General features: G+C 30.4%; 1 protein-coding gene and 2 long non-coding RNA genes across 4 annotated transcripts; 1 reads left to right on the top strand and 2 right to left on the bottom strand.

Moving 5' to 3' along the window:
* Window positions 1–628: 628 nt before the first annotated feature.
* Window positions 629–5,105, bottom strand: LOC127253033 (auxin-induced protein PCNT115-like). The gene is made up of 5 exons (XM_051277445.1): window positions 4,768–5,105; window positions 3,852–4,055; window positions 3,080–3,252; window positions 2,825–2,927; window positions 629–992 (listed from the first exon to the last, which is right to left on the bottom strand). The coding sequence occupies exons 1-5, from the start codon at window positions 5,026–5,028 to the stop codon at window positions 663–665; spliced, it is 1,071 nt and encodes a 356-aa protein (XP_051133402.1). The 5' UTR covers window positions 5,029–5,105; the 3' UTR covers window positions 629–662.
* Window positions 5,106–12,280: 7,175 nt separating this feature from the next.
* LOC127253036 (uncharacterized) lies at window positions 12,281–16,321 on the top strand. Its single transcript, XR_007839186.1, has 6 exons — window positions 12,281–12,391; window positions 12,656–15,209; window positions 15,281–15,346; window positions 15,420–15,548; window positions 15,656–15,802; window positions 15,880–16,321. It is a non-coding gene; the product is annotated as an uncharacterized LOC127253036 (long non-coding RNA).
* A 382-nt stretch (window positions 16,322–16,703) lies between these two features.
* On the bottom strand, window positions 16,704–18,062 carry LOC127253035 (uncharacterized). 2 transcript variants are annotated; one of them, XR_007839184.1, is made up of 3 exons: window positions 17,924–18,059; window positions 17,462–17,514; window positions 16,704–17,328 (listed from the first exon to the last, which is right to left on the bottom strand). It is a non-coding gene; the product is annotated as an uncharacterized LOC127253035 (long non-coding RNA). The 2 variants fall into 2 exon arrangements; XR_007839185.1 differs by lacking the exon at window positions 17,462–17,514 and having other exon boundaries at window positions 17,924–18,062.
* Window positions 18,063–25,657: the final 7,595 nt, after the last annotated feature.

Here is a 25,657-nt window from a genome sequence, read left to right as displayed (position 1 = left end):
ATTATATATATATTGTATTACAAATATGCTAAAATATATAAATATATACCGGTCACTCTTATAATATATATTAATCCAGTCAAATCAGCACCATACTGACTCTTGATCGGATCTTTGACCGAATCAACAACTGATCCATGGCCATCAAAATTTGACATGATTAAAGCTCAATTGTTCATGCCACATACGAGACCATTAGGAACAAATTTGCAAATTGAGTCTATTCTAAAAATGAGTCAAAACTAACAACTGCGTCTTTATAAAAAAAATTTATACTCCCTCTGTCTTTAAGGGTCGGATTTACCTTTTGTGTCATTGTATTAACATTAAAAAAATATCCTTATATATGTATAAATTTTTGTACAAATATCTTTCTATTAGTATTATAAGACACTAATAGAAGTATTTTTATAATTTTTTCTTAATTTGCACTACATTTTGATATAATAATTAATATTTAAAGATCAGCACGCAAAAAGTAAATAAAACCCTTAGGGCCGAACAAAAATAGTATCTTTTATTCAAAATATCACATCTAAAAACTATTCACTTGAAAATAAAAATAAAAATTCTCATTTATTTATCGAAGCATAAGGCAACAAGACAACACTAAATCAAATTAAGTTAAAGCGGATTTGGTAGAGGGATAGATTTGTATCGAATCACTGCTGGGAAGGTAAAGGAGTGTCGGAGTTGATCCATGTGTGCGACATGAACGCGTGCCTTTCGCCCTTCACGGCATTAGCACAAGCGTATGATTCGAGCTCTTCCTTCTCCCTTTGGGTCAATTCCACCAACAACGATTCTATGTTCTGGCAAAGATGCTCGATCTTGGTGGTGCCCGGGATGGGACACACATCCCGTCCTTGCATGAGAACCCATGCCAATGCGAGTTGCGCTGCCGTGCATCCCTTCCCCCTCGCCATTTCGCGGATTCTTTCGTAGATTTTCTTGTTGTGCTCGAGATTTTCTTCCTTGAATCTTGGAAACCTCTAAAGGTATCAAAGGAAAAAAAATCCTAATTTTAGCTAAAGACTTGGATTATACAATTTCATGCATGTAGGGAGGGTTTTGGTAATGATCAATGTATAAGTTCGGTTGAGAAGATTGCAGAAATATCTTACATGTATATCACATTATTATTTTTTTCTCGTATTTATCTCGTTGACAAGATATATCCTACATATTTGCAAAATTTCTTATTTCTATCATTTGGCCTTGCGTGACTGCGAGTGGTGTGAACGTCACGCACGGCCAAAGGACAAAAATAACGACTTCTGCAAAAATGATAATGGGGTATACATATGGGATGTTTTTTGCAATTCTTCCAAGTTCGGTTCATTTTGAATTTTATTTTAAGTTTATTTACTATGTGAAGTGTGATTCTTGTAAGAATGTATTCCTTCCGTCCCGATAAATTATCTATGTTAATATATATAAAAGAATTTAGGTAAAATATAATTAAGAAGTAATTAAGAAATGTACTAGTAAAAATAAATATAGATTAAGATTAAGATAACTAAAAATAATTATATTTTTAAAAAACGACATATTATATGTGACAGACGAAAATAAAAAATATAGACAATTTATATAAAAGTGAAGGAGTATATATTTATAAAATTATTACATTCAATCAATGGGAATCAATATTGTGTTGATTTTCCAATCAGCACACGTAAAACAATCATGCATATAACACGGCATTCAACACATACCTTGTAAGATAAAATTATATATTTTTTATTTAAATTTGTTGGCGTGTTGTACGTAAATATATTATGTGTTAGAATCAATGATACTGTGCGCAGTGCGAAACTATATCATATATTGTTAGTTCATGTGATATATTTGTACTATATTATTATAAATAATATATTATTTGTGGTAATATTTTGCAATATCTATTAATGCATGAGGTACTAAAACTTAAAATTCAACACAGTCACAACATTCAATCACACTATTTAAATATATATACACAAATCAGATGTATTCTTAGTATTTTTAAAACTTAAAATTAGGTCATATACATATAATATATATATATATATTGTATAATGATAGTTATTTCATGAACTGATAAATATTTAGAATATAAATTAATTTATTCGACAATATAATTGGTGTTAAAAATTAACCTATTGTGAGCCTATATAACATTGTGTCGATTATATAAACCAATACATGAAGCTTTATTATTGAATAACCACATAAAATATAATCGATGTCTCGTATATCTATGATTATTATCTCATATATAAGTATTTACAAATTGGTTATGCTTTTCATCAGACAAATCAGCATCATGTTGATTTTTCCGGTTAACATACACTATGTAAAATAATTAAACAATACATTTTTTTTATTTAATTCAATTTTTTACGGTAAAATCAATTATAGTATATGTTGTGTTAGAATATATTATATGTTGTCAGTTCATATATTATTGTCTTTATATTATGCTAACATAATTAATTATTTATGTGTTGTTTGTTCTATAATGTGCTATGTCTAACATTATTTCATGTATTGTATAAGACTATGTCAGTTATTTTATGCTAACAATAATTTATAATCATGTGTTGTCTGTTTTTATATGATGCGTGTATGTTCCTATATCGTGTCTTATCGGTTCATGTACTATATATGTATATATTAGGTTAATATAATTTATATATTATATGATGCGTGTATGTTCCTATATCGTGTCTTATCGGTTCATGTACTATATATGTATATATTAGGTTAATATAATTTATATATTATTTCTTTCTATCGTACAAGGCTGAATTTTGTATCTCGTACTATTTTGATGCATTACCTTTCGAAAATCGGTGTGGGATAAATCGCGAATAAAAGTTGGACCGGCTGCAAGAAAACCTCTTCCAAGAGGACTGTAAGGAACAATTCCGATCCCAAGTTGTCTGAATTAAGCAGAAGAAGATGATGACTATGAAGAAAGAATCAAGAAGAAGGATAATCGAAGAACAATAATACAATAATACAATAGATATATCAAATTAATTAACTACATCAATCAAACAATGGATATGTTGATGTTAATAATTAAATCCACCTGCAAGTTGGAAGAATTTGTTGTTCGAATTCTCTGGACCATAAAGACCACTCTGTCTGAACAGCTGTTAATCGATGAACAGCATGAGCCCTTCTGATCGTCGCACCCGATGCCTCCGATAATCCGATGTGCTTTATTTTCCCTTCTTCCACCAATTTCTTTAATTCTCCTATCTATATATTATTATTTGATTTATATATAAACATGCAGTGACGGAACTAGCTTTCAGATTTCGAGGGCAAAATTATTATGTTATTTTTATTTTTTTATTATTTAATTTTAGTTTTATGTTTTGAACCGTTAATTTCCAGACATTTTATTTGAACCGATAAAATAACCTATTTATGTATGAAAACATTATAAGAATTTATTCATCAGTTCGCTACTATTAATTCGACTCCACTTTATTTTATTTTTTATTTTTATTTTTTGACACTATAGTAAAATTATGAAAAATAAATAAATAAATGAAAATTGAAAAAATAGAAGAAAAAAATATACAGTATATGGTAAATTTGTATTAAAATTTAGAATAAAAAATTATATTTTTTTATATAAAATATTTATAATTAAAATTATTATATAATATTATAAATTAAAATAATAATTTAGGAATAAAATAGAGTAGAAATTTTGAATTAGGGGGACAAAATTACATAATTAGATTCAATAAAATTACTTTTACTCTTTGGGTCCTTCCATGTATATATATATATATATATATATAGATGAATGAAATTAAAAAGACATACAAAATTAATAGCAAACAGACCGTGTCTTCAATTGGGACTCGAGTATCGATCCGATGAACGTAATAGAGATCGATGCAATCAATTCCAAGGCGCTGCAAGCTCGACTCGCAAGCAGCCCTTACGTACTTAGGATCTCCTCTGACCTCTAATTTTTCGTCGCCTTTCAAACTCACTCCAAACTTTGTCGCCACTTCGACTTTGTTCCTCCACCCTCCCTTTAATGCCTATACCAGAAAACTTCGTTATATATATAAATATATAATTTTTATTACTATTCAATTCATAAATTTTCTTTTAGAAATATTTTTCATGCAAAAGTAACTACTTTCAACAACTATATATTATTCTAGTGTGAGATTAGATTTGTGATCGTGAAATTATGGGTTCAAACTCCCAACGTTTCTGGGTCTTGTTTGTCATATTTGGCCTATTTTCCACGTTATTTAAAAAAAAATAAAAATTGTGGGTTGCTAAAATGGAATGGGCATTGAATTCAATGTTATATGTTTTAAGTAACTTAGATTTTGCTTTTTACAATAATAAAAGTTTTTAGTGAGTTGATTTTGTATTTTTGGGTGACATGATTTTTTATAAATATTATATAAAGAAAATATAATATATATATATATATACATAATTATCACTTTTGTTCACAAGCGGCTGGAGAACGTAAATGACGACTTTTATATAAATCGCGCTGTATATATTTTTTTACAACAAAATAAATTACAATTTAGTAGAGGTGGAGAATCTTTTTTATAATTTTTCTTATTTTCATATTATTAATCAACAACAATACTAAAAAAAAAATCAATTATATCAAATATATATTTTCTCGAACAAAATAAAATATGACATTAAACATTCAATTTTTTACTGTTTTCAAAATTTTTAAAGGCGCAAAAATCTCTATCTAAACGAACGAGCTGTACTTACTTTGCCGAGGAGAATCTCGTTCGTGTGCGGTCCATAAAAATCGGAAGTGTCAAAAAAGGTGATTCCCAAGTCGATGGCACGGTGAACCAATTTGATCATTTCCATTTGGGGCGGCGGCGGCCCGTAGGTGGCGGACATCCCGACACACCCCAACCCCATCTTCGACACCTCCAACCCCTCCGGCCCCCCGAGCTTCACTCTCGGCACCGCTACCCCCGTCGGGGTCGATGTTGTAGCTGCAACCATTAATTTTGCTTCCATGCAGGCTGGTTTTCTTTGGCTACTATTGCTTAGTTATGAATTAAATTATAATTGGAGGGTGGGTGAGCTATGCTTGTTAGAACAACTATATTTCTTGAGACAAATTGATCTCTATAGCCATCCTTAATTTATATATATATATATGTGTATATATATATATATATGTTAATATGTATTATGAAGATTATTTAAATGTAATAGAGATAAAGCATTCAAGTGAGTAGGTAGGATCATGGACTAGGGGTTTGTTTGTGTAGAACATAAAAAATTGTGTAGATATATTGTCAAATCGAACAAATCTTTATATGAAATTAAAAAAAAAAAGAAAATAAAAATAAATTGAATGACGATGGGAGTAATACTTTTTCTAATCCATAATTTTTGTTCAATTTTATCTTTTGTCACATTTTTTTTAAAAATAATTATACATTTAGATCATATTTTAAATTTTATAACCTGTATTTTTTTTTCTCAATTTTAATTTATAATTATTTGTATTGTATTATACTGTAATCAGTTTTATTAATATATTTTTTAATTAATTACTAATTATATCACTGCTGAAATTTTGTTTATACCGTATACATGCCAAACGATGCAGGGCAGAAGAAGTAACATATTAATTTATTTTTTAATTTTCTCATATTTATACGATTGTTCACTTAATGTTTTTAGATGGAATGATTACTTATAAATATTATTAAAAAATATTTGTTTCAAGTAAGTATCATTTTTATCATTTTCTTTTATCTCATTTCAACGTACTTTTTTCCTACTTATAAATATTATTAAAATATTATTATTTTTTAATCTACTACAAAATCGAAAGATCTCGTTTGATAAAGAAGGAATGGAGTATATAAATTTTCATATATAACATAAAATTTCATCCATCCAAGAATACAAAATTAACAATTTCATTACTTTTACTGGTTTGACTTTTTGGCGACCAGATGGTTATGGTGTATTTGGTTTTGGTCGGAAATTGGAATTTTAGTTGGATTAAGATTTTAAGAAGTGTTTGCGTTGGTATTTGATTATAAATTAGTTTTTTTTCTAATGATGTAGTTGATATTTAGTTAGCTAAAGTAAAATATACTCCATCTGTCCAATTTTTATTGTCCTAAAGTATATTTACACAATTTGTTAGGCGATTGTCTTTTTATTATAAATTGACAAATTTGCCATTAATTGTATGGTAGAGATTAAAAGTAATAAATGAATGAAGGGTAAAAATATAAAATTTGTGTTTAAAAAAAAAATAGGACAATAGTTGTTGGACGTCCCAAATAGAAAAGTAGGACAATAGTTTGTAGACGGAAAGGGAGTATTAAACAATGTGATGTTTTAAATTTAAAAAAATGAATGAATTTAAGTATAATACTCCCTCCGTCCAACTTTTTATTTCCAAATTTCTATTTGTGTCCGTCCTATTTATTTTGTCATTTTTTTAAAAAAAGAATTATATACTTTTAATCTTATTTCAAACAATTTAATTTATAATTTTTTTTAATTTTAAATATATTAATCAGGTATCTTAATCTTAATTTATAATTATTTTTATTATATGATAATTATTTTCACTAATACATTTTTAATTATTTACTGATTATACTCCTCTTAAATTCTCGTGTCTACAGTAAAACGAACAAAATATCCGGAACGGAAGGAGTAATATACTATAATATTTTTTTGGATTATTTTTAATTCTTTTTAAAATAGTATAATTGATATAATTATACATAAATTTAAAATAATTCAAATTAAATAATTTAAAATTCACATGAAATGCAAGTTTGAAAGTGTGATCAAAACATATAAACAAATCGAAAATGTGTCTATTATTATATTAGCTTAATTTTTGAATATAAATTTATCCTATGTAGATAGGGGTAGTTTAATTAATACGTACTCCCAAATCTTTAGTATAGGGCTGCCTACGGCTAGGTTTCAACGGCGGCTTTGGACAAGACCGAGTTACTAAAATTCCAATAAATTGGACAATATCTCTTTATTTTTATTATAAATATAATATATATATATATATACTCCCTTCGTCCGATTCTATCTAAAAATTACATTTATTTTTTATGTGTTAATTTTTTAATATTAATTAATATATTATTTTTGTCCGGCTCTAAATGTCTTATTTTCTTTTTGCATGTTAATCTTTAAATATTTTAATTATTATATAAAAAAACAGTACAAATTAAGAAAAAATTACAAAAATACTTTTATTAGTGTCTTATAATACTAATAGGATATTTTTACAAAAATTTATACAAATATAATACTCACTCCGTCTACCGCCTATCTATTTGTTTACTTTTTGCACGTAGATTTTAGTATATCAGTATTATATTGATATGTGGTATAATTGATATACATAAAGACTATTATACCCTTTAACATTTATGGTATTAAGTAGTGTTATTTGATGGCATTTGTATAATATTATATAAAGGATGATGTAATTTTATATTTTAGTGGAAGATACTTTTACTAAAAAAAAAAAGAAATAGATACATTTGTGATAGACAGACTAAAATGACAAAATGGTTAGATTGGCGGTGGACGGAGGGAGTAATATTTTTAATGTTAAGTACAATGACGCAAAAGATAATTGAGAGGGTATCAAAATGTAGTACACATTAAAAAAAATAAAAGTACAAAAAACTTTTATTAGTGTCTTATAATACTAATATAATAATATTTGTACCAAAAAAATTATATAAATATAAAAATATTTTTAATATTATGTACAATAACACAAAAGATAAATATAGCTGCGCTCAGAGGAGGACGAAAGTAATATTTATTTATTGCTTAAAATTATTTTGTACTATATGTTAAAGTATGCAACAAATATTTTCAATATTATTTTTAAATAAAATAAATATATAAATAATTGATCAATTTTTTATTTCACAGTAACTTAATTTTTATAAATGATGAAATGAAGGACCGATCAATTTTCTTAAATTTTTTTATTGAAAAAAATAATATTTAACATATTTCATTTCCTTTCATTTGTTTATATAATGTTTGTATAATTAGACACATTACTACCAACAAAGTTAGTTTTTGAATGGAGATAACATTTTGCAAATATTTTAATATAATATAAATGAATTTTATATAATAAATAAATAAAACATAATGCATTATTTTATTATATCATTTACATATAAAATTAGAGGTGGACACAATTGTATATTTATATATATATATATTTGGTATTTGAGAATAAGTATTCAAAAGCGTTAACTACATTTGAATTGAAATTTTTTGTTTTAACTGAGTTTTCAGTTAATTAAATATATTTTTATTTATATTTTGATCCAATTAAATATTAAATAATATTTAATAAATAAACAAAAATTTGAATTTAACCTAAAATATTTATTAATTTGGAACCTAACTGAATTGAAATAGCAAATATATTTAAGTATGCAAATATATAAATACAATATTAATGATATTTAATTTCTATAATATAATTACTAATATATAAATTCTTCAATATAGTAATATCAATCGGGGCGTGTTTGATAATTAGTTGATTTAATTAGCTGGTTTGATTAGCTGATTCGATTAGCTGTTTGTATTAAAATGTTTGGTAAAACAACTTTTTGATATTAGCTCTTTATACGTAAAATGACAATTGATAACATTTCTATTTTATTTTTGTTTCTAATATATTCAATTATGTTCTTTTGAGTTTAGAATGTTTAAAATTTTTTATTATTAGTTATTGAAAATTGTAAAAGTGTTATAAAAATATTTATTTTTATTACAGTTAGATTTTAAAAAAAATAGATTTTTATTAAAATATATAAATAATTTTTTTTATTGAAAATGATGTAAAATATAAAATAATAAATTTTTCGTGTATATATTTATTAGGTTAGTTATCAATTAGTTCATTATATTTATAATTTTCAATAAATTTAATTTATTTAATTTATTTTTAGTATTAAAATTTATATAATGTAATTTTAATAAAAAAATAAATTATTAATATTTATATTTTTTATTTTATGTTAATTTTAATAAATTTATATATTTTACAATTAAAATAATTTTTATATAAAAATTAATTATTTTAAATTTATAAAAGTAAAACTATAATATAATAAAATATTCTAATATAATTAATAAATAATTAAAATATATTTATTTGTGTAAAATGTATAATAAATTTTTAAGGGCATATAAGGAATAAAAAAAATTTTACAAAAAAAACTATTTCAAAACGCTGGGTAAGTTAGCTTTTCATAAATTAGCTTTTTGGATCCAAAAAGTTATTCCAAAAAGCTAATTTACCTAAATTAGCTTTTTGACTGGTCAAACAGCTAAAAGTTGTTCAATAAGTTGTTCAATAAGTTGTTCGTAAGTTGTCAAACAGCTAAAAGTTGTTCAATAAGTTAAAAGCTCTTCAAAAAACTATTTGCCAAACACCCCTCAATCTAATTATTTTAACTTACGAAAGAAATAAAAATTTGAAATATACTTGAGCTAAAGAAATAAAAATTTGAAATATACTTGAGCTAAACAAATATTAATCAAATTTATTTTTATTTTTCTATTTAGTCTCACCTATTAAATTTACTTAATACTAATTTTGATAAAGTTAGCAAATTAATATTTAACTATTAATTTTTATTTATCACTTATTTATAACAAATAATACTATTTTATTAAATTCTTTTTTTTTCTTATTTTTAATTAAAATTTTTTCAAAAATACTTTTAATTATCTTTTTATTTTTATTATTTTTTCATAAAATATTCATTTTTTTTTATTTTCGTACTAAACCCAAATATTCTCATTTTATCAAACGGAAGGAGTATAATATTTGTATCTCAGTCAAATTAGTAGAGTGTTTGTTTAGGAGTTTAAATTTTGAAAAATAAAATTTTAAATTTGAATAATTATTTGATGCGATATAAATGAGAGTTTATGTAATATTTTGAATGTAGAACTAATTTTTAATAAAATATAAAAAAATATATATTTAATTTGATGGTAATTTTTTATTTTTTTTGAATAGTTAAAATCGATTTGATATTTCTTACCCCTAAAAATCATAGCTACATGTTGATATCAATATATTTGTTTGATTTTTTTTAGTGGTTTAGATAATTTTTATTCCATCCTTTTTTTTTTCATATTTCTTTTTGAAATAATTTATAAATTAGTAAAATTTATATATTTAGTGATGAAAATTGTATATAAATAAAAAAATCGCAAAAATAAGAGATAATCCAAATAAAAAAAATAATATTTAAAGACATAAGCTCTATTTGTACATATATTTTTTAACTGGGAGATCAGGGTTTGTTCTTCTACCGTTCTTCATAAATATATATTTTCCAAAACAAGTAATATATTACACGGCACTTTTATTTTTATATTATTTTCAAACAAATCTTACTAAACAAACACACCGTGTTGATTTGTTTTAATTGAACTATTGTGCTGATGAGTAATTAGTTATGTAATTATATTACATCATTAATAATGATTTATTTAATGACATAATTAGTTGTTAAATTAAAACATAAGTTCAATTTAGCACCTGATCCACTTCTTATGATTTTTTTTTTGTTTTAATAAAAAGAAATTGTACTATTCATTAATACTTATTTTTAAAAAATATATCACTTTAAATATTTTATATATAAAATATCATATTCAATAATTTAATTTCGGATAAACTATTTTTTTAATCTCATAACTGAATTCTTTTATCATTGTAGTACGTGGAGGATGTATTAAAATAGTCCGTAAGTAGAAAACTTTCGCACATTTAGTTTTCCAGCGGCGGGATGCCTACGTGGCACACCAGAGGACACGTATATGTCAGATAAGCACCACCTTTTGGACACGTGAATAATTTTTCTATTTTAATTTTAATCCCCTGTAAGTAAAAATTTTTTGCACATTTAATTCTAAAAAATATAAAAATTATTCACATATCCGCTAGGTGGCTCTGACCTGGCAGACACCTGTCATCCGGCAAGCCACGCAGACATCTCTGGCTTCGGAGAATTTTATATGCGAAAATGTTTCACTTATAGGACTATTTGAAGATAGTCTTCAAGTACTGGACTAAAATAATAAAAAAGTCCACCTCCAAAACTAAAAAAATAATTTATCCTTTTATTTTTATTATTTTAAAAATTCAAATTTTTATCTAAACAAACCTTACATACTTAATTATATATTTTTTTATATATATCTACAAAAATTTAAACATTGGTCAAATATGTATAAATATAGATATAGGAATAGATACGACTAATTTTTTTTATATATCTACACAAATTTAAACATTGTCTTTCATATTAAATGTATTGTATTATTTTTAACTTTGTTGACCTTTTACTTTGAATCAAACAACTTGCGTTTGTTTGATTACTGACTTGAGATTAGAACATTGATCAATACTAATTCTTCTATACGTTTTTTGTATATCTAACTTAATTTTTTATAAAAAAATATATCGACTAACTAATTTTTTAATTTATTTTCTAAATATATGTATACACTTTTTATTTTATATTAACTAATTTATGTTAACAATGTACAAATATACACATTCTATTCTATGCATTTGTATTATATAAATATCTACTTTTAATGATACTCAATTTGTGTCACTTATATATATTGTCCCAAAGTTTTTTACGGAAGATTAAGAAAAGAAATAGCATTATGCTAATTTAGTGGATTTAATGAGTTTGTTCATTTTATATTTTTAAATGAATGTATTTATTTACGTTAGATATTGAAATTTATGTTGGTAATATAAAAATTAATATTTTTTTGTTAAATTATTGATTTTTTATTAGTAAATAAAGTATATATATTATATATATTGTGTTAATGTATATATATGTATATATATTATTATAGGGTAAACCGTTTTTTAGGTCTCGTATCTGACTCCATTATCATTTTAAGATTTTAAGTGGAATCTGTTTGAAAATTGTCTCGTAAGTAAACAAATTTCGCTAAAAATATCCTTTGGCGTCGGATTCGCCATGCTGGCCTACTAGTACTGACGTGGCTGACATGTCATCGCCACGTAGATTTTTTAAAATTATATATGTTTATATTGACTTTGGTCAACATTGGACCAAATTGTAAAATATAATTTTAAAATTTGATCCAATTGGACCAAAGTGTAAAATTAATGCATGCCTTCAAGATAGACATAGAGACGAATACACTCATTTCCTCTTCCAATCATTCTCGTTTGCCCTAAAACATTCCCATCGCGATTCTTCTCTCAACGAAATTGATGCCGCAGCCGCCCAAGAAGCTGCCGGCGGATGACTTCTTCTCCCCCGCATAAGTAGCTCTACTTCATTTCCTTCAATTTGTTTAGGGTTTAGAGAATCTTCAAAAAATTTTAACAAATCGGGCAAAAAATCGAACTTTCGGAAATTTTCGAGAGGTTTAATAATTCATTCCTTTAGAATCATTCACCCAATCGCCTGGTTTAAAAGTTTTAAAGTTGATTTTTGTTGAGTAAATTGTTTTGTTCGAACATAATAACTTAGGTATTTTAAGTTGTTAGCGAATTTGTATTCTAATTTTGGATTTATTTGTATTTCAGCTCGATGAGACGACGTGGGTGTCCCTCAACCGCTAGGACTAGGTGTGAATATCTACTATGGGGGTAATATATTTCGAACGTCTTCTCATAAGTATGTTGGAGGGTATATGAGAACATTTCAAGATTTTACCGTAGAGGCCATTACCGTGGCAACATTGCATTCTTGTGTTGCTAGTTGTGGACTTGAAAGACAGTCCGAGTATGCATTTTTCATTTTTAATGATGGTCGTTTTGAAGCTGTAATAGACGATGTCAATATTGTTGAATATGTGAGGGAGACAATGGGTTTAGGGCTTGGTCAAAATGTGAGTTTTTTCTTGGGGAATGTTTGATAAAAGACAATGATGAAATGTTGTCAAATGAAGATAGCGACTATGTGGTGGAGAGCAAGAGTGTTGGGGAGGATGATATTTTATTTTCAGAGTATGTTGACTTGATAGATGAGGGAGAGGGTCATGTGGGTAGTTGTGACGAGGTCGGTTGTGTAGTTTGACGGTGGATGGTCAAAAGGGGCCATCTAAAGTCATTGATGATGAGGCGGACATATGTTTATCTGATTTGGATATTGGAGATGATGTTTCAGAAGAGAAAAATAGTGAAATTGTGCATGGTGAGTTAGATGTTTCTCCTGATTGAGGCGATCTGAATGTGAGTGACAACGATGGCGATCACAATGAAGTGGTTGTTGTTGGCAGTGACGAAGAAATGAGAGATTTGATTGCGTATGATGAGGACCGGGCTGGCCCAAGCAAATTCAGCACCTTCCGTAAGGTTGACTTGCTTAGTACGAAATTTGAAATTGGAATGCATTTCAACAATAGGACAAAGTTTAAAGATACTTCAACTTATATGCGGTGGTAAGTAAAAGGCCTATTCGGTTTTCAAAAATAGACAAAGAAGGATGTTATGCTGTTTGTAGGAATGAAAATTGAAAATGAACAATTAATGCTCGTGTGATGAGTGATCGAAGGGCATTTAAAGTCATTCTTTTTCACAGTGAGCACAATTGTGAAGAGAAGTTTAACGTTGCCAATATGAAGACAAAATGGTTTAGTAAGAAATATTGTAAGCTTTTCAAGTCTGATCTGAAACGCAACATGAATGCATTTCGTGTTGACGTGGTTAACGAGTTGAAGGTCAATGTGACGAAGAATATGGCTTACAGAGCCAAGAAGAAAGCGCTACAGGACCTAGAGGGCGTTCCTACCCATCAATATACCCGTTTATGGGATTATGCCAATGCGCTCAGGGGAGCAAATCCGGGTTCAACTGTTTTACTTGGTTGTGAAAGGGATGGGGAGGATTCTATCTTTGATAGGGTGTACATTTTTTTGATGCGTTGAAAAGGGATTTCAAGGTCGGATGTAGACGTTTAATTGGTGTGGATGGTTGTCATATGGATGAGTCATTTTTACAGCTCTTGGGATTGATCCCAACAACTGTATATTCCCCATTGCATATATGGTAGTTGCTAGAGAAACAGTAAAGATCTGGACTTGGTTTTTGACGATCTTGAAAAGGGATTTGGATATAGGAAACCATCATGAGGTGTGTTTTATATGCGACAAGCAAAAGGGACTTGTAAATGCATTAGAGAGTTTATTTCCGGGTATGGAGCATAGAAGTTGTGTACAACAATTACATAACAACTTCATGAAAGCAGGATTTAAGGGATTAGCGCTAAAGAATGGATTGTGGAAAGGTACAAGGGTAGCAACTGTGGGAGAATTCAAGACAGCAATGTTGGAGCTTAAGCAGATTGATAAAAAAAGTTGTGAATGGTTGGAAAATCAGCCGGCAAACGAGTGGAGTAGGTCACATTTTAAGTGTCTTTCGAAGTGTGACTTTCTTGTGAATAACCTGTGTGAGAGTTTCAACAGATGTATTAGCGATGCCAGGGCATATTCTGAGCATGTTGGAATCGATTCGGGAGTACTTGATGGAAAGGCTTCAAGAAAATAGGGATTATGCCCGGAGGCGGTGGACTGATAAAGTCATATGTCCAAGGATTATGAAAGTACTTTATAGAAATCGGGCTAAGGTAGGTGATTGTATCCCATTGAAATCTGATGATACACATTATCAGATTTCCTATTTCGACGGTAGTTAGCACTGTGTGGACTTGTCTGCTCGGAGCTGCATGTGTAGAAGATGGCAGCTGACTGGAATCCCTTGCCAGCATGCCATTTCAGCCATCAACAACCAAGGAGATGATGCGATAAATTATGTTGAGCAAGTATACTATGTTGAAACATATAATCAATTTTACACCTTCTCCATCAAAGCTGTTAGCAGTGAAAAGTTTTGGGAGCCAACCAACTTCGTACCACCTAAGCCACCACCAATAGAAAAAAAAGGCGTTGGTAGACCGAAGAAGCTGAGGAAACGGGAAACTGGAGAAGGCAAGAAAAAGGTTAAGGTAAAAGATAGCACCCAGAGGCTGAAATGGTAGCAACAATCAATAAAATGTGCGACTTGTCGAGAAGTTGGCCACAATGCACATTATTGCCCCCAAAATGTCGATAAACGGATTGTTGAAATTGTGGCTGTTGAGGTGTTCACATTATTTCAGATCTGCTTTCTTAATACTACTAGCTATTAATTTCTAATAATTTTTTTGTTTAGGCCGCAGTGCCACTATGAAAGGGAATACGCAATACATCTGCAAGTTCCATCCAACCGAGGCGTAGTGTAAGTTTCATTTATTTTAGGTTGTTCACATCTCTAATGATTAATTGTGAATTATTTTTTGGTTTTTTTTTAGCTTTGGTTGCAGTCAAACAGTGAGGGGCCACAAGAACAAGTTGTTTCAATATAGTACAGTCGGACAGTTGGTTCGGAGATTCTCACACAAAATTCACAATTAATCCCCACGAAGAATAGTCGGTTACAAGTAAGTTGTTCAATACTCACACAAAATTCACAATCATTCTCCAAATGATTCATTTACCATGTCTAAAAGAGTTACTCATCTAACTTTGTGTACCCTGTGTTGAATAGGATCCTCATAATTTGCCATTTCCTATTCCACGTCATTCAAAACGACCACAACGGAAGAGAAACATCACTCAGGCATTAAGCACATGTCAAGACGACTGCCAACCCACTTTGCAAGATGACTTCCAGCCCATATAAGCAATTCCACAGGTTTGTGTAACACAAGTCCGTTGTCACGTTTCAATTTCATAATTCCTAAGCTAAGTTTAATTACCGTATGCAAGCAGAGTACGCTAAAGGGAAAGGAAATAGTGAAGGTAGCTCCAATAAAGCCTTCACATGGCCCTCCAATGTTTGAACAAGGAAACTTTGGTGGTAAAAAATCAAAGAAGGAGATCCAATTACCACTTTCAGAAATGCCAGCAACTGTACGGGCAATGGAATTGAGATGACTGATTGAGAAGAACGAAAAGTTCCTTGGGGATGACAAACCACGAAGGAGAGGATGACCGAAGAAGAACGTATAATTTTATTTCTAACTATGCGCAAGTTGTGGTTGATGACACATGAATGCATGGTTAAACAATGACTTAATTTTGGGTTTAGTTATGTTCTGCTACAGCTTCAGTTTTGGGTACTGCGTTTTGTGTTGATGCTCACCTTTTTTTGTTTGAAAGTGGGAAGAATCTTTAATATGATATGTTAGGCTAACTTTTTGATGTTCTACAACTTAATTTTTCGTTTTGATGTTGGTATTTGGTATATGAAACATTACTGTTAGGCTAACTTTTTTCTATGTTAATATATCTTTAATTAATGTTTTATTTGGCAGAATCTGCATGCCCCATTTAACAACACCTTCTAAAAAATATGAGGCGTCCAATTTTATTGAATTGTGCAATGTGTGTTTTCTCTGCATTAGCTATACAAATTTAGATACCAAAATTAGCTTAAAATTTTCAGCTCACATAATCAAATCTTAATAAGATACTAACAATACTATCCACAATATAAAACTTCTCAAACAAAAGTCACATTACAATAATTGATATTCATCCAAGCTTCAAATTTTTCTAAAAATCAAAATCACAAAATATCATCATAAGAAAACTTTCTTATGAAACCATGATCATTCAAAACAAACAGTCTTTTCATGGCATTACAATGTATTACAAAGCTAGTTAGACAAACATTCTACTAGAGTAATGCAACATAAAATGGAACAAACAAAGGATAACAACATACAATCCGAGACATAAAATACAAGAAGCCTATTACGTTGCCTCAACAGACTTCTATTTTTTTCATCATATTTGAAGCCAGACCTTCAAAACATAGCCGCAAAACGCCGTAATAAAAAAACAACTACCAACAATGATTCTAAATAACATTTGGTTACGCTGCTTCAACCTCAAGATTTCTGAATCTTTGTCATTTAATTTTCTCAACACGCCAGGAATAATGGCCTTGGCACGTGCACACATTGGGGGATCTTCCCAGGAAAAGTATCCACACCCACCTTTTCCACCTCGTTGAGAATCCAATACAAAGAAACTAAATAACACTCGAACTACATAACTTGAACAAAACTAAATAATTTTTTCATACTTACACGATACTTCCCGCAAGAATTAAACCTGCGTCCTGGATTTTCATTTGTCCATGATGTTCTAACGACACTCCGACGTCCATACAAACACTTAGTGATGCCGGTTGTTGTTGATGAAGTTGACATTCTGGGAAAATTATTGTACACAATTTCACAAACTTGGAATTAAGATAATATAGCACTAATATTAATGAAATTCAAAATTTTTACAAGATACTCAGGTCATGTTCTGAGTACAACGAGAAAATCACTATGATTACCATATAATGACACTTCCGCCATACACAAAATCCAAATATTTATCTTCATCTATCTGCAAGAAATATGTAATTAAAATGAAAATACTAGCCATTTTTTATTTTCGATATCCAAATACATAAGGTAATTTGCTAAATTCGAACAAAACAAAAGAAAATTTGAAAGCTACTCAATTTGGACATAACAAACAACTCAACAACCTAAAGTAAATTACTAAATTCACCTAAATTTGTTATATATGAAAGTTTAAGAAAAACCCACTGGAAACCCAAATATAAAATTCCAACACGAAAATCAACTTTAAAACTTTCAAACCAGGCGATTGGGTGAATGATTCTAAAGGAATGAACTATTAAACCTCTCGAAAACTTCCGAAAGTTTGATTTTTTTCCCGATTTGTTACAAAGTTTTGAAGATTCACTAAACCCTAAACAAATTGAAGGAAGAGAAATAGAGTTACTTACGCGGGGGAGAAGAAGTCATCCGTCGGCAGCTCCTTGAGCGGCGGCAGGGGCGTCGATTTTGTTGAGAGAAGAATCGCGACGGGAATGATCTAGGGCAAGCGAGAATGATTGGAAAATGAAATGGGTGTGTTCGTCTCTGTGTCTATCTTGAAGGCATGAATTAATTTTACACTTTGGTCCAATTGGATCAAATTGTAAAATTATATCTTACAATTTGGTCCAATATTGACCAAAGTCAATATAAACATATTTAATTTTTTTAAAAAAAAAATCATGTGGCGTCACGTGATGATGACATGTCAACCATGCCAACGCCACGTCAGCGCTTGCGGGCCAGAGTGGCAAATCTGGCGCCAGAGGACCTTTTTAACAAAATTTGTTTACTTACGGGACTATTTTTAGACATAGTCCACTTAAAGTCCTAAAATGATAATGGGGTCAGATACGAGACTAAAAAATTAGTTTACCCTATATTATAATTAATAATATTTGTGTGTTTTGTTCAACATCTGCTTTAGTTTTCATAACATTAATTTGATTCGATACAACATTATTTAAATTCTGGATTCGTGCTTCATGTATTCCCACAAGTTATGGTAAACTGTTACTTGGTTCTGTCATAGATACCGGTGTATCTTCTGATGTCCGAATCATTGTCGGCTGCAACGAGGGTGGATGCCAGCGTATCAATTGCCATGTAATTCCTTGCATTCATAGCTTTCGCATCGAGCTCACATATATCCGGCTACAACCTCTGCAACAACGACTCAATTTGAAAAAGCCTCCCATACCCGAATGTATATATGTTTGTATTCACCATATTGTTTCGTAAATGGTTTTCTTTCGATCAAACTCTATAAAAAGTTGTACCTGCATATATAGAGATATATAGAAGAAAATGTTACTTTGATTTTTGCCCTTGTTGTAGCTAGCGATAGGTGAATAAATGAGTAAGGTACTAAGATGTATCGAACAATCGTCGATCTATATTTCTTCTCAACTTTGAATTGAATCCTTTATCGTGGACATCGTATTTTTCTTCTATTTCTTATTCTTCATACTTGTTCATTGATCCGGTGAAATGATCAGAAACTATATATAGTTTGATAACACTTGCTAACCAGAGAATAGATTGTTAGCATATGCATATATATATATGTGTGTGTGTGTGTGTTGTCTTAATATACATTGTATACTTAAGATTAAATGTAGTATGAGCAGCGTAAATTGGTATTAATATTTGCTAAGTTTACTTTGAATGATAGTATTATAATCAATATAGTTATTTAAATAGACTATATAATTATGAGATTAATTAATATAATATTTTGTTAGGAATTTGTTTCATTTAGGATCGATGACTCGGGTTATTCCTGCAACCAAATAATCTCACTAAGAGTGTTAATAGGTTAATACCAATATTCAGAATAATAATAACAAATAAAAATAAGAAAGCAATGCTATTATATAAACGAAATATCTGGAATAATTAGGAAGGCTCAGATCACAGCTTACTTCGTGCCAACTCCAAGCCTTCCAATGAGACAACACTACAAATGGGAGAAATCGAAGGTTTCATCACCAAGGAATCAGTAATCTCACAAAAGGGCAAAAGGAACACAAAGTTTAAGAGGGAGAGGAGAACCGGCAAAACTTCGGCTAGCACAAAGAAAAAACACAAAGCAAAACACAAAGGATTGACGGCACCAAGCGATTGATCTTTCCTTTCGGCTTCCACACCCCAAACCAACAAACCCGGCAATATATTTATAGCCGAATGGAGATAACAGATAAACCCATGAAATTAGGAGCAAAACTTACCTTATCGATGAAGAAATGTAGGACAAGAGTGTATGAATAGCAAAAATCAACAAAATTCCACATTCTTTCTCGCAGGTGAACCAGAGTAAACAAAAAATAGAGGAAGTGAATTCGGGATTGTAACAAATGGATGAGATTTGATTTAAGAATCAAATCGGGTCATAGTATTGGATTGGGTCAAATCGGATCCGGGTTTGGGCTGCTTGGTTGACGTAACATGTGTGTCTTCGTATATTTTTTCCAGGTTGAAAGAATAACCTTAATCAATGTAAGAAATTCGAGAAAAAAATATATAAGATATAGCAAAAATTTGGTACCCAACCTAGTTGATTAAGAACCTCAATAATTTAATCTTGGACCCAAAATCCTAACTATAGAAAATGAATAAATCGATAGGCTTAATTCTTTTGCAAGAATTTAGAAGTCACGAACCAATGAATAATTTCAAAGACCCGATTTGAAAACAATGTGCAATGAATCACTCACTCACACTTTGAAAGTAAACACAATGAAAAACAAAAGTTTTTAAAGGAAGATATATATATTATGACCAAAGTTGAGATGAAAATGAATACAAGAGCCTATATATAGGCCAAAGGGAGGGGGACAAAACACTTACTACCATTAAATTGGCAACACATTCCCATAGAGAACGTATTTTAATATACATAATTGTTACATGTCCCCAAAATCATATTACCAATATCACGATAATGGCAATACATTCTCAAAAGAACATATTTCTAAAATTGTAATTAATGGTAGACAAAAAGTGATGTAAACAATGAGGTCAATCCTATGATGTAAGCAATGACATCACCATATGTGATGTAAACAATGATGTCAATGCTTATGATGTAAACAATGATCTCATCACATGTCTTCAATTATTTTGATTTGTATAACCGTTAAGCTCGAATCGATAGGTCTCCATGCTTCATCTTTGTTTATATTATTCATATCGAGCTTTGAAATTAAGTGATCGGAAATTTTTGGAGAGTTTTTAAAAATATCTTTTAAGATACAAAAAAAAATGATATATGTATAAAATGAAAATATTGTCGTGTGTGTTCGTGTAGTCACTCCAAAAACTTCGTCAAAAATAAAAAATCTCTTTAACCGGTGAGTGTCCGGGTCGAACTCAGGGAATATGATGTGGATTATGACTACACAAGATGATTACACGAAACTTTCATTTGCTTAATGGAAAAGTGATTTTCTAACTGATGTGGATTTTGCCATTCGGCCACAACATTTTTCTTGCATTCATCAAGAATCCTCTAACATGTTCTCTATGCTTGTTGATAAGATCGGAGCTTCTTTTCTTGCCCAAGAAACCAGGATGGAGAAATTGAAGACGATTCAATAAAAAAAATTTTCCGATCACAATCAAGATTTGACATATCATTTGCATTCACACCGTGAATCAGAGTCGCGCCTAGCCCTCCCAACATCGCCGAATTCTCGCTTACATTTTGTTATTTTCTCAATAAATCATGGTGAGTATGCAAAGAAGTTGCGACAATGTTGGTGGCTTTAGTGAAGGCAATGACCAAAGACAGTGAAAATGAAAAATTTCCTTTCCAACCAACAGTATATTATAGATCGACAAATAGTGCTTTATCCACGTCCGTCGTCCCTGAGGATGAAGTTGGCAATCGGCTTTCTTTTTGAATTTCTTGTTCTCAGAAAATTTAAGAATGATTATGATTACGCAAGATGATTACACAAGACTTCCACTTGCTGAATGGAAAAATGATTTTGTGACTGATGTGGATTTTGTCATTCTCTATGCTTCTTGATAAGATCGTAGCTACTTTTCTTGTCTAAGAAACCAGCATGGGGAAAATTGAAGCCGTATCAATGAAATTTGTTTCCGAAGACAATTAAAATTTGACATATCAGTTGCATTTACAGCGTGAATCAGGGTCGTGCCTATGCCTCGCAACATCGCCAAATTCTCACTTGTATTACGATATTTCCTCAATAAATCATGGTGAGTATCTAAAGAAGTTGCGATGATATTGGTGGTTATAGTGAAGGCAATGGTCAAAGGCAGTGAAAAGGAAAAATTTTCTTCCCAACCAACAGTATATCATAGATCGACAATTAGTGCTTTATCCACATCCGCCGTCTCCGTAGACAAAGTTTGTCATCAGCTTTCTTCTTGAAGTTCTTGTTTAGAGCAAACTTAAAAATGATTATGATTAGACAAGATGATTATACAAGACTTCCAATTGCTAAATGGAATCGTGAATTTGTGACTGTTGTGAATTTCGCCATTCGGCCACAACATTTTTCTTGCATTTATCAAGAATCCTCTAACATGTTCTCTATGCTTCTTGATAAGATCGGGGCTGCTTTCCTTGTCCAAGAAACCAGCATGGGAAAAATTAAAGACGATTCGATAAAAAAAATGTTCCGAAGATAATCAAGATTTGACATATCAGTTTCATCCACACCGTGAATCAGAGTCGCGCCTAGGCCTCCCAACATCTCACCAAATTCTCGCTTGCATTTTGTTATTTCCCTCAATAAAACATGGTGAGTATCCAAAGAAGTTGCGACGATGTTAGTGGCTGTAGTGAAGGCAATGGCCAAAGACAGTGAAAATGAAAAATTTCCTTTCCAACCAACAGTATATCATAGATCGACAAATAGTGTTTTATCCACCTCCGTCGTCCCTGTGGATGAAGTTGGCCATCGGCTTTCTTTTTGAATTTCTTGTTCTCAGCAAATTTAAAAATTATTATGATTACGCAAGATGATTACACAAGACTTTCACTTGCTTAATGAAAAAATTATTTTGTGACTAATGTGGATTGATTTTGCCATTCGGCCACAATATTTTTTTTGCATTCATCAAAAAAATCCTCTAACATGTTCTCTATGTTTCTCAATAAGATCGGAGCTTCTTTTTTTGCCCAAGAAATCAGTATGGGAAAAATTGAAGACGATTCGATGAAATTTTTTTCCGAAAACAATCAAGATTTGACATATCAGTTGCATCCACACCGTGAATTCTTACTTCGCGCCTAGGCCTCCCAACATCGCCAAATTCTTACTTGCATTTTGTTATTTTCTCAATAAATCATGATGAGTATCCAAAGAAGTTGCAACGATGTTGATGGCTATATTGAAGGCAATGGCCAAAGACAATGAAAAGGAAAAAATTCATTCTCAACCAACAGTATATCTTAAATTGGCAAATAGTGCTTTATCCACCTCCGTCATCCCTGTGGATGAATTTTTCCATCGACTTTCTTTTTGAAGTTTTTGTTCTCAGCAAACTTAAAAATGATTATGATTACGCAAGATGATTACACAAGACTTTCACTTGCTGAATGGAAGAGTAATTTTGTAACTGATATGGATTTTTCCATTCGGCCACAACATTTTTCTTGCATTCATTAAGAATCCTCTAACATGTTCTCTATGCTTCTTGATAAGATTGGAGCTACTTTTCTTGCCCAAAAAACCAGCATGGGGAAAATTGAAGACGATTCAATGAAATTTTTTTCCGAAAACAATTAAGATTTGACATATCATTTGCATTCACACCGTGAATCAGGGTCGCGCCTAGGCCTCGCAACATCACCAAATTCTCACTTGCATGTCGATATTTCCTCAATAAATCATGGTGAGTATCCAAAGAAGTTGCGATGATGTTGGTGGTTGTAGTGAAGGCAATAGCAAAAGACAGTGAAAAGAAAAAATTTCATTCCCAACCAACACTATATCATAGATCGACAAGTAGTGCTCTATCCACATCCGCCATCCCCGTGGACTAAGTTTGCCATCGGCTTTCTTCTTGAAGTTCTTGTTCTCAGCAAACTTAAAAATGATTATGATTACGCAAGATGATTACACAAGACTTCCACTTGCTGAATGGACGAGAGATTTTGTGACTGATATGGATTTCGTCATTCGGCCACAGCTTTTTTCCTGCATTCATCAACAATTCTCTAACATGTTCCCTATGCTTCTTGATAAGATCGGGGTTGCTTTCTTTGCCCAAGAAACCAGCATAGGGAAAGTTGAAGATGATTCGATGAAAATTTTTTTCCGAAGACAATCAAGATTTGACATATCAGTTGCATCCACACCGTGAATTAGGGTCGCGCCTAGGCCTCCCAACATTGTCAAATTCTCACTTGCATTTCAAAATTTTCTTAATAAATCATGGTGAGTATCAAAAGAAGTTACAATAATGTTGGTGGCTGTAGTGAAGGCAATGGCCAAAAATAGTGAAAAGAAAAAAAACTTTTCCCAACCAACAGTATATCGTAGATCAATAAGTAGTACTTTATCCACCTCTGCCGTCCCCGTGGACGAAGTATGCCATCGGCTTTCTTTTTTAAGTTCTTGTTTTTAGCAAACGTAAAAATGATTATGATTACACAAGATGATAACACAAGAGAAGACATGATGCATATATATGTATATATCTATATTCCAAATGGCCATTTTTTTCTGTGTGTAGACTTGCCCATTGGGTTCCAAATTGCCGGTTCGACCGATTGGTTCTCCGGTTTCCGGCGGTTGCGATTCAAATCGAAACTGACTCAAACCTCAAACCGCCGGTCCGCACAGTCATTTAATCACTAGGGAACAGAGTAGGTTGATAGAAGAGAAGAAAGGGAGAGAATGAAAGAAGTAGGAAGAAATATAAGAATGGGGAAGAAGAAGAAAGAGGAGAGCAAAAACCTGTTGCAGCCTGCGGACAGTAAGGGCGGTGGAAGTGTGGGATGTGGGTTGATTAGGGCAAAAATATAATGTTCGTTAATAAAAGTAATATATTTATAATTTAAATTATTATATCTTATTAATTTTTATAAAAAAATATTAACATTATTAATAAAAGTAAATAATTATTAATAATATAAAATATATAATAATATTGCATTTAGTTTAAACTAGTTATCTAATATTGTAATATATTGATATTCTTATAACGGGCAATTTGAATAAAATTTCTATCTTCATTTTCATATTTCAATTCAGTCCCCATGTAATTTTGTTGCTCTCTGCACTCTCTCTTTTATTAAAATCCTTACCATTAACTCCTTATCACTTTATCATTTCCAATTTTGCCCTCGTCTCAACCTAAAAATTCATTTTATCAATTTCAATTTTCTCTTTCTATTTGTTAGGTTTTTTTTTTTCACGAATAAAGAAAATTTTGTTCAGCGTTATGTTTTATTCTCGCAAAGAAAAAATGATTGTCTACATCGTTCAATTTCGTTCGCACGGAAGAGTGTGATCGATGGTGAATCCGATCAATAGTGCATCTGTGATGGGTTTCGAATTTAAATCTAAAAATTTTAGGTTTATTTCACGCAATAGAGAGACGGGTAAGATTAAGGTTCGATTCCTCAGGTGCGATGTTTTTTTTTTGTGCGATAATTTATTCGGTTGATTAGGATAATGTTGTTAGGGCTCGCAATCGATTTCGATAAGTATTTTACTATTGCTTCAGTGATTGTTATCTTGTTTGAGAATATAGTTGTACTAGTTGCAAAATAAGTTTCATTATAACCACTACAAAAAAAAATAGTATATTTGTAACGGAATTCCGTTCCTAAAGTTCACGTAACTAACATAATTTTATCTCTAATTCCGTTGTTAATATCATTAGTAACGGAAAAAGTGGATTTAGAAATGAAAAAATATCGTTACAAAATTTCTTGTAGTGAACCCTTCGTTAGGACAGTATATATAGAAAAAAGCTTTGTGATGGCAGCTATGATTTCCTGCTAGTATCCATGGATATTTTTACGAATACCTTTACCCAATGTAGTATACCTATAGTTATTAATCTTATACCCATGTTCTCTGATATCGTATGAAGTATTTGTTTGAAAATACCTTGGTTTTGTTGATACATACTATAACTAATTATCTATGAACCTT

The sequence above is a fragment of the Andrographis paniculata genome, unplaced genomic scaffold (genome assembly GCF_009805555.1).
Source record: "Andrographis paniculata isolate CXL003 unplaced genomic scaffold, ASM980555v1 Contig49END, whole genome shotgun sequence".
Lineage (NCBI taxonomy): Eukaryota > Viridiplantae > Streptophyta > Magnoliopsida > Lamiales > Acanthaceae > Andrographis > Andrographis paniculata.
The sequence above is the reverse complement of the archived record's forward strand: the minus strand, read 5'-3'. Positions and strand labels throughout refer to the sequence as shown.

Excerpts from the sequence above, each read along its gene's own strand:
- LOC127253033 (XM_051277445.1), bottom strand. The coding sequence starts at position 5,028 with ATGGAAGCAAAATTAATGGTTGCAGCTACAACATCGACCCCGACGGGG. Across the intron at positions 4,056-4,767 it reads ACGAGATTCTCCTCGGCAAA|GCATTAAAGGGAGGGTGGAG; the intron begins GTAAGTACAGCT and ends TTTCTGGTATAG. Across the intron at positions 2,928-3,079 it reads CAAATTCTTCCAACTTGCAG|ACAACTTGGGATCGGAATTG; the intron begins GTGGATTTAATT and ends TGCTTAATTCAG.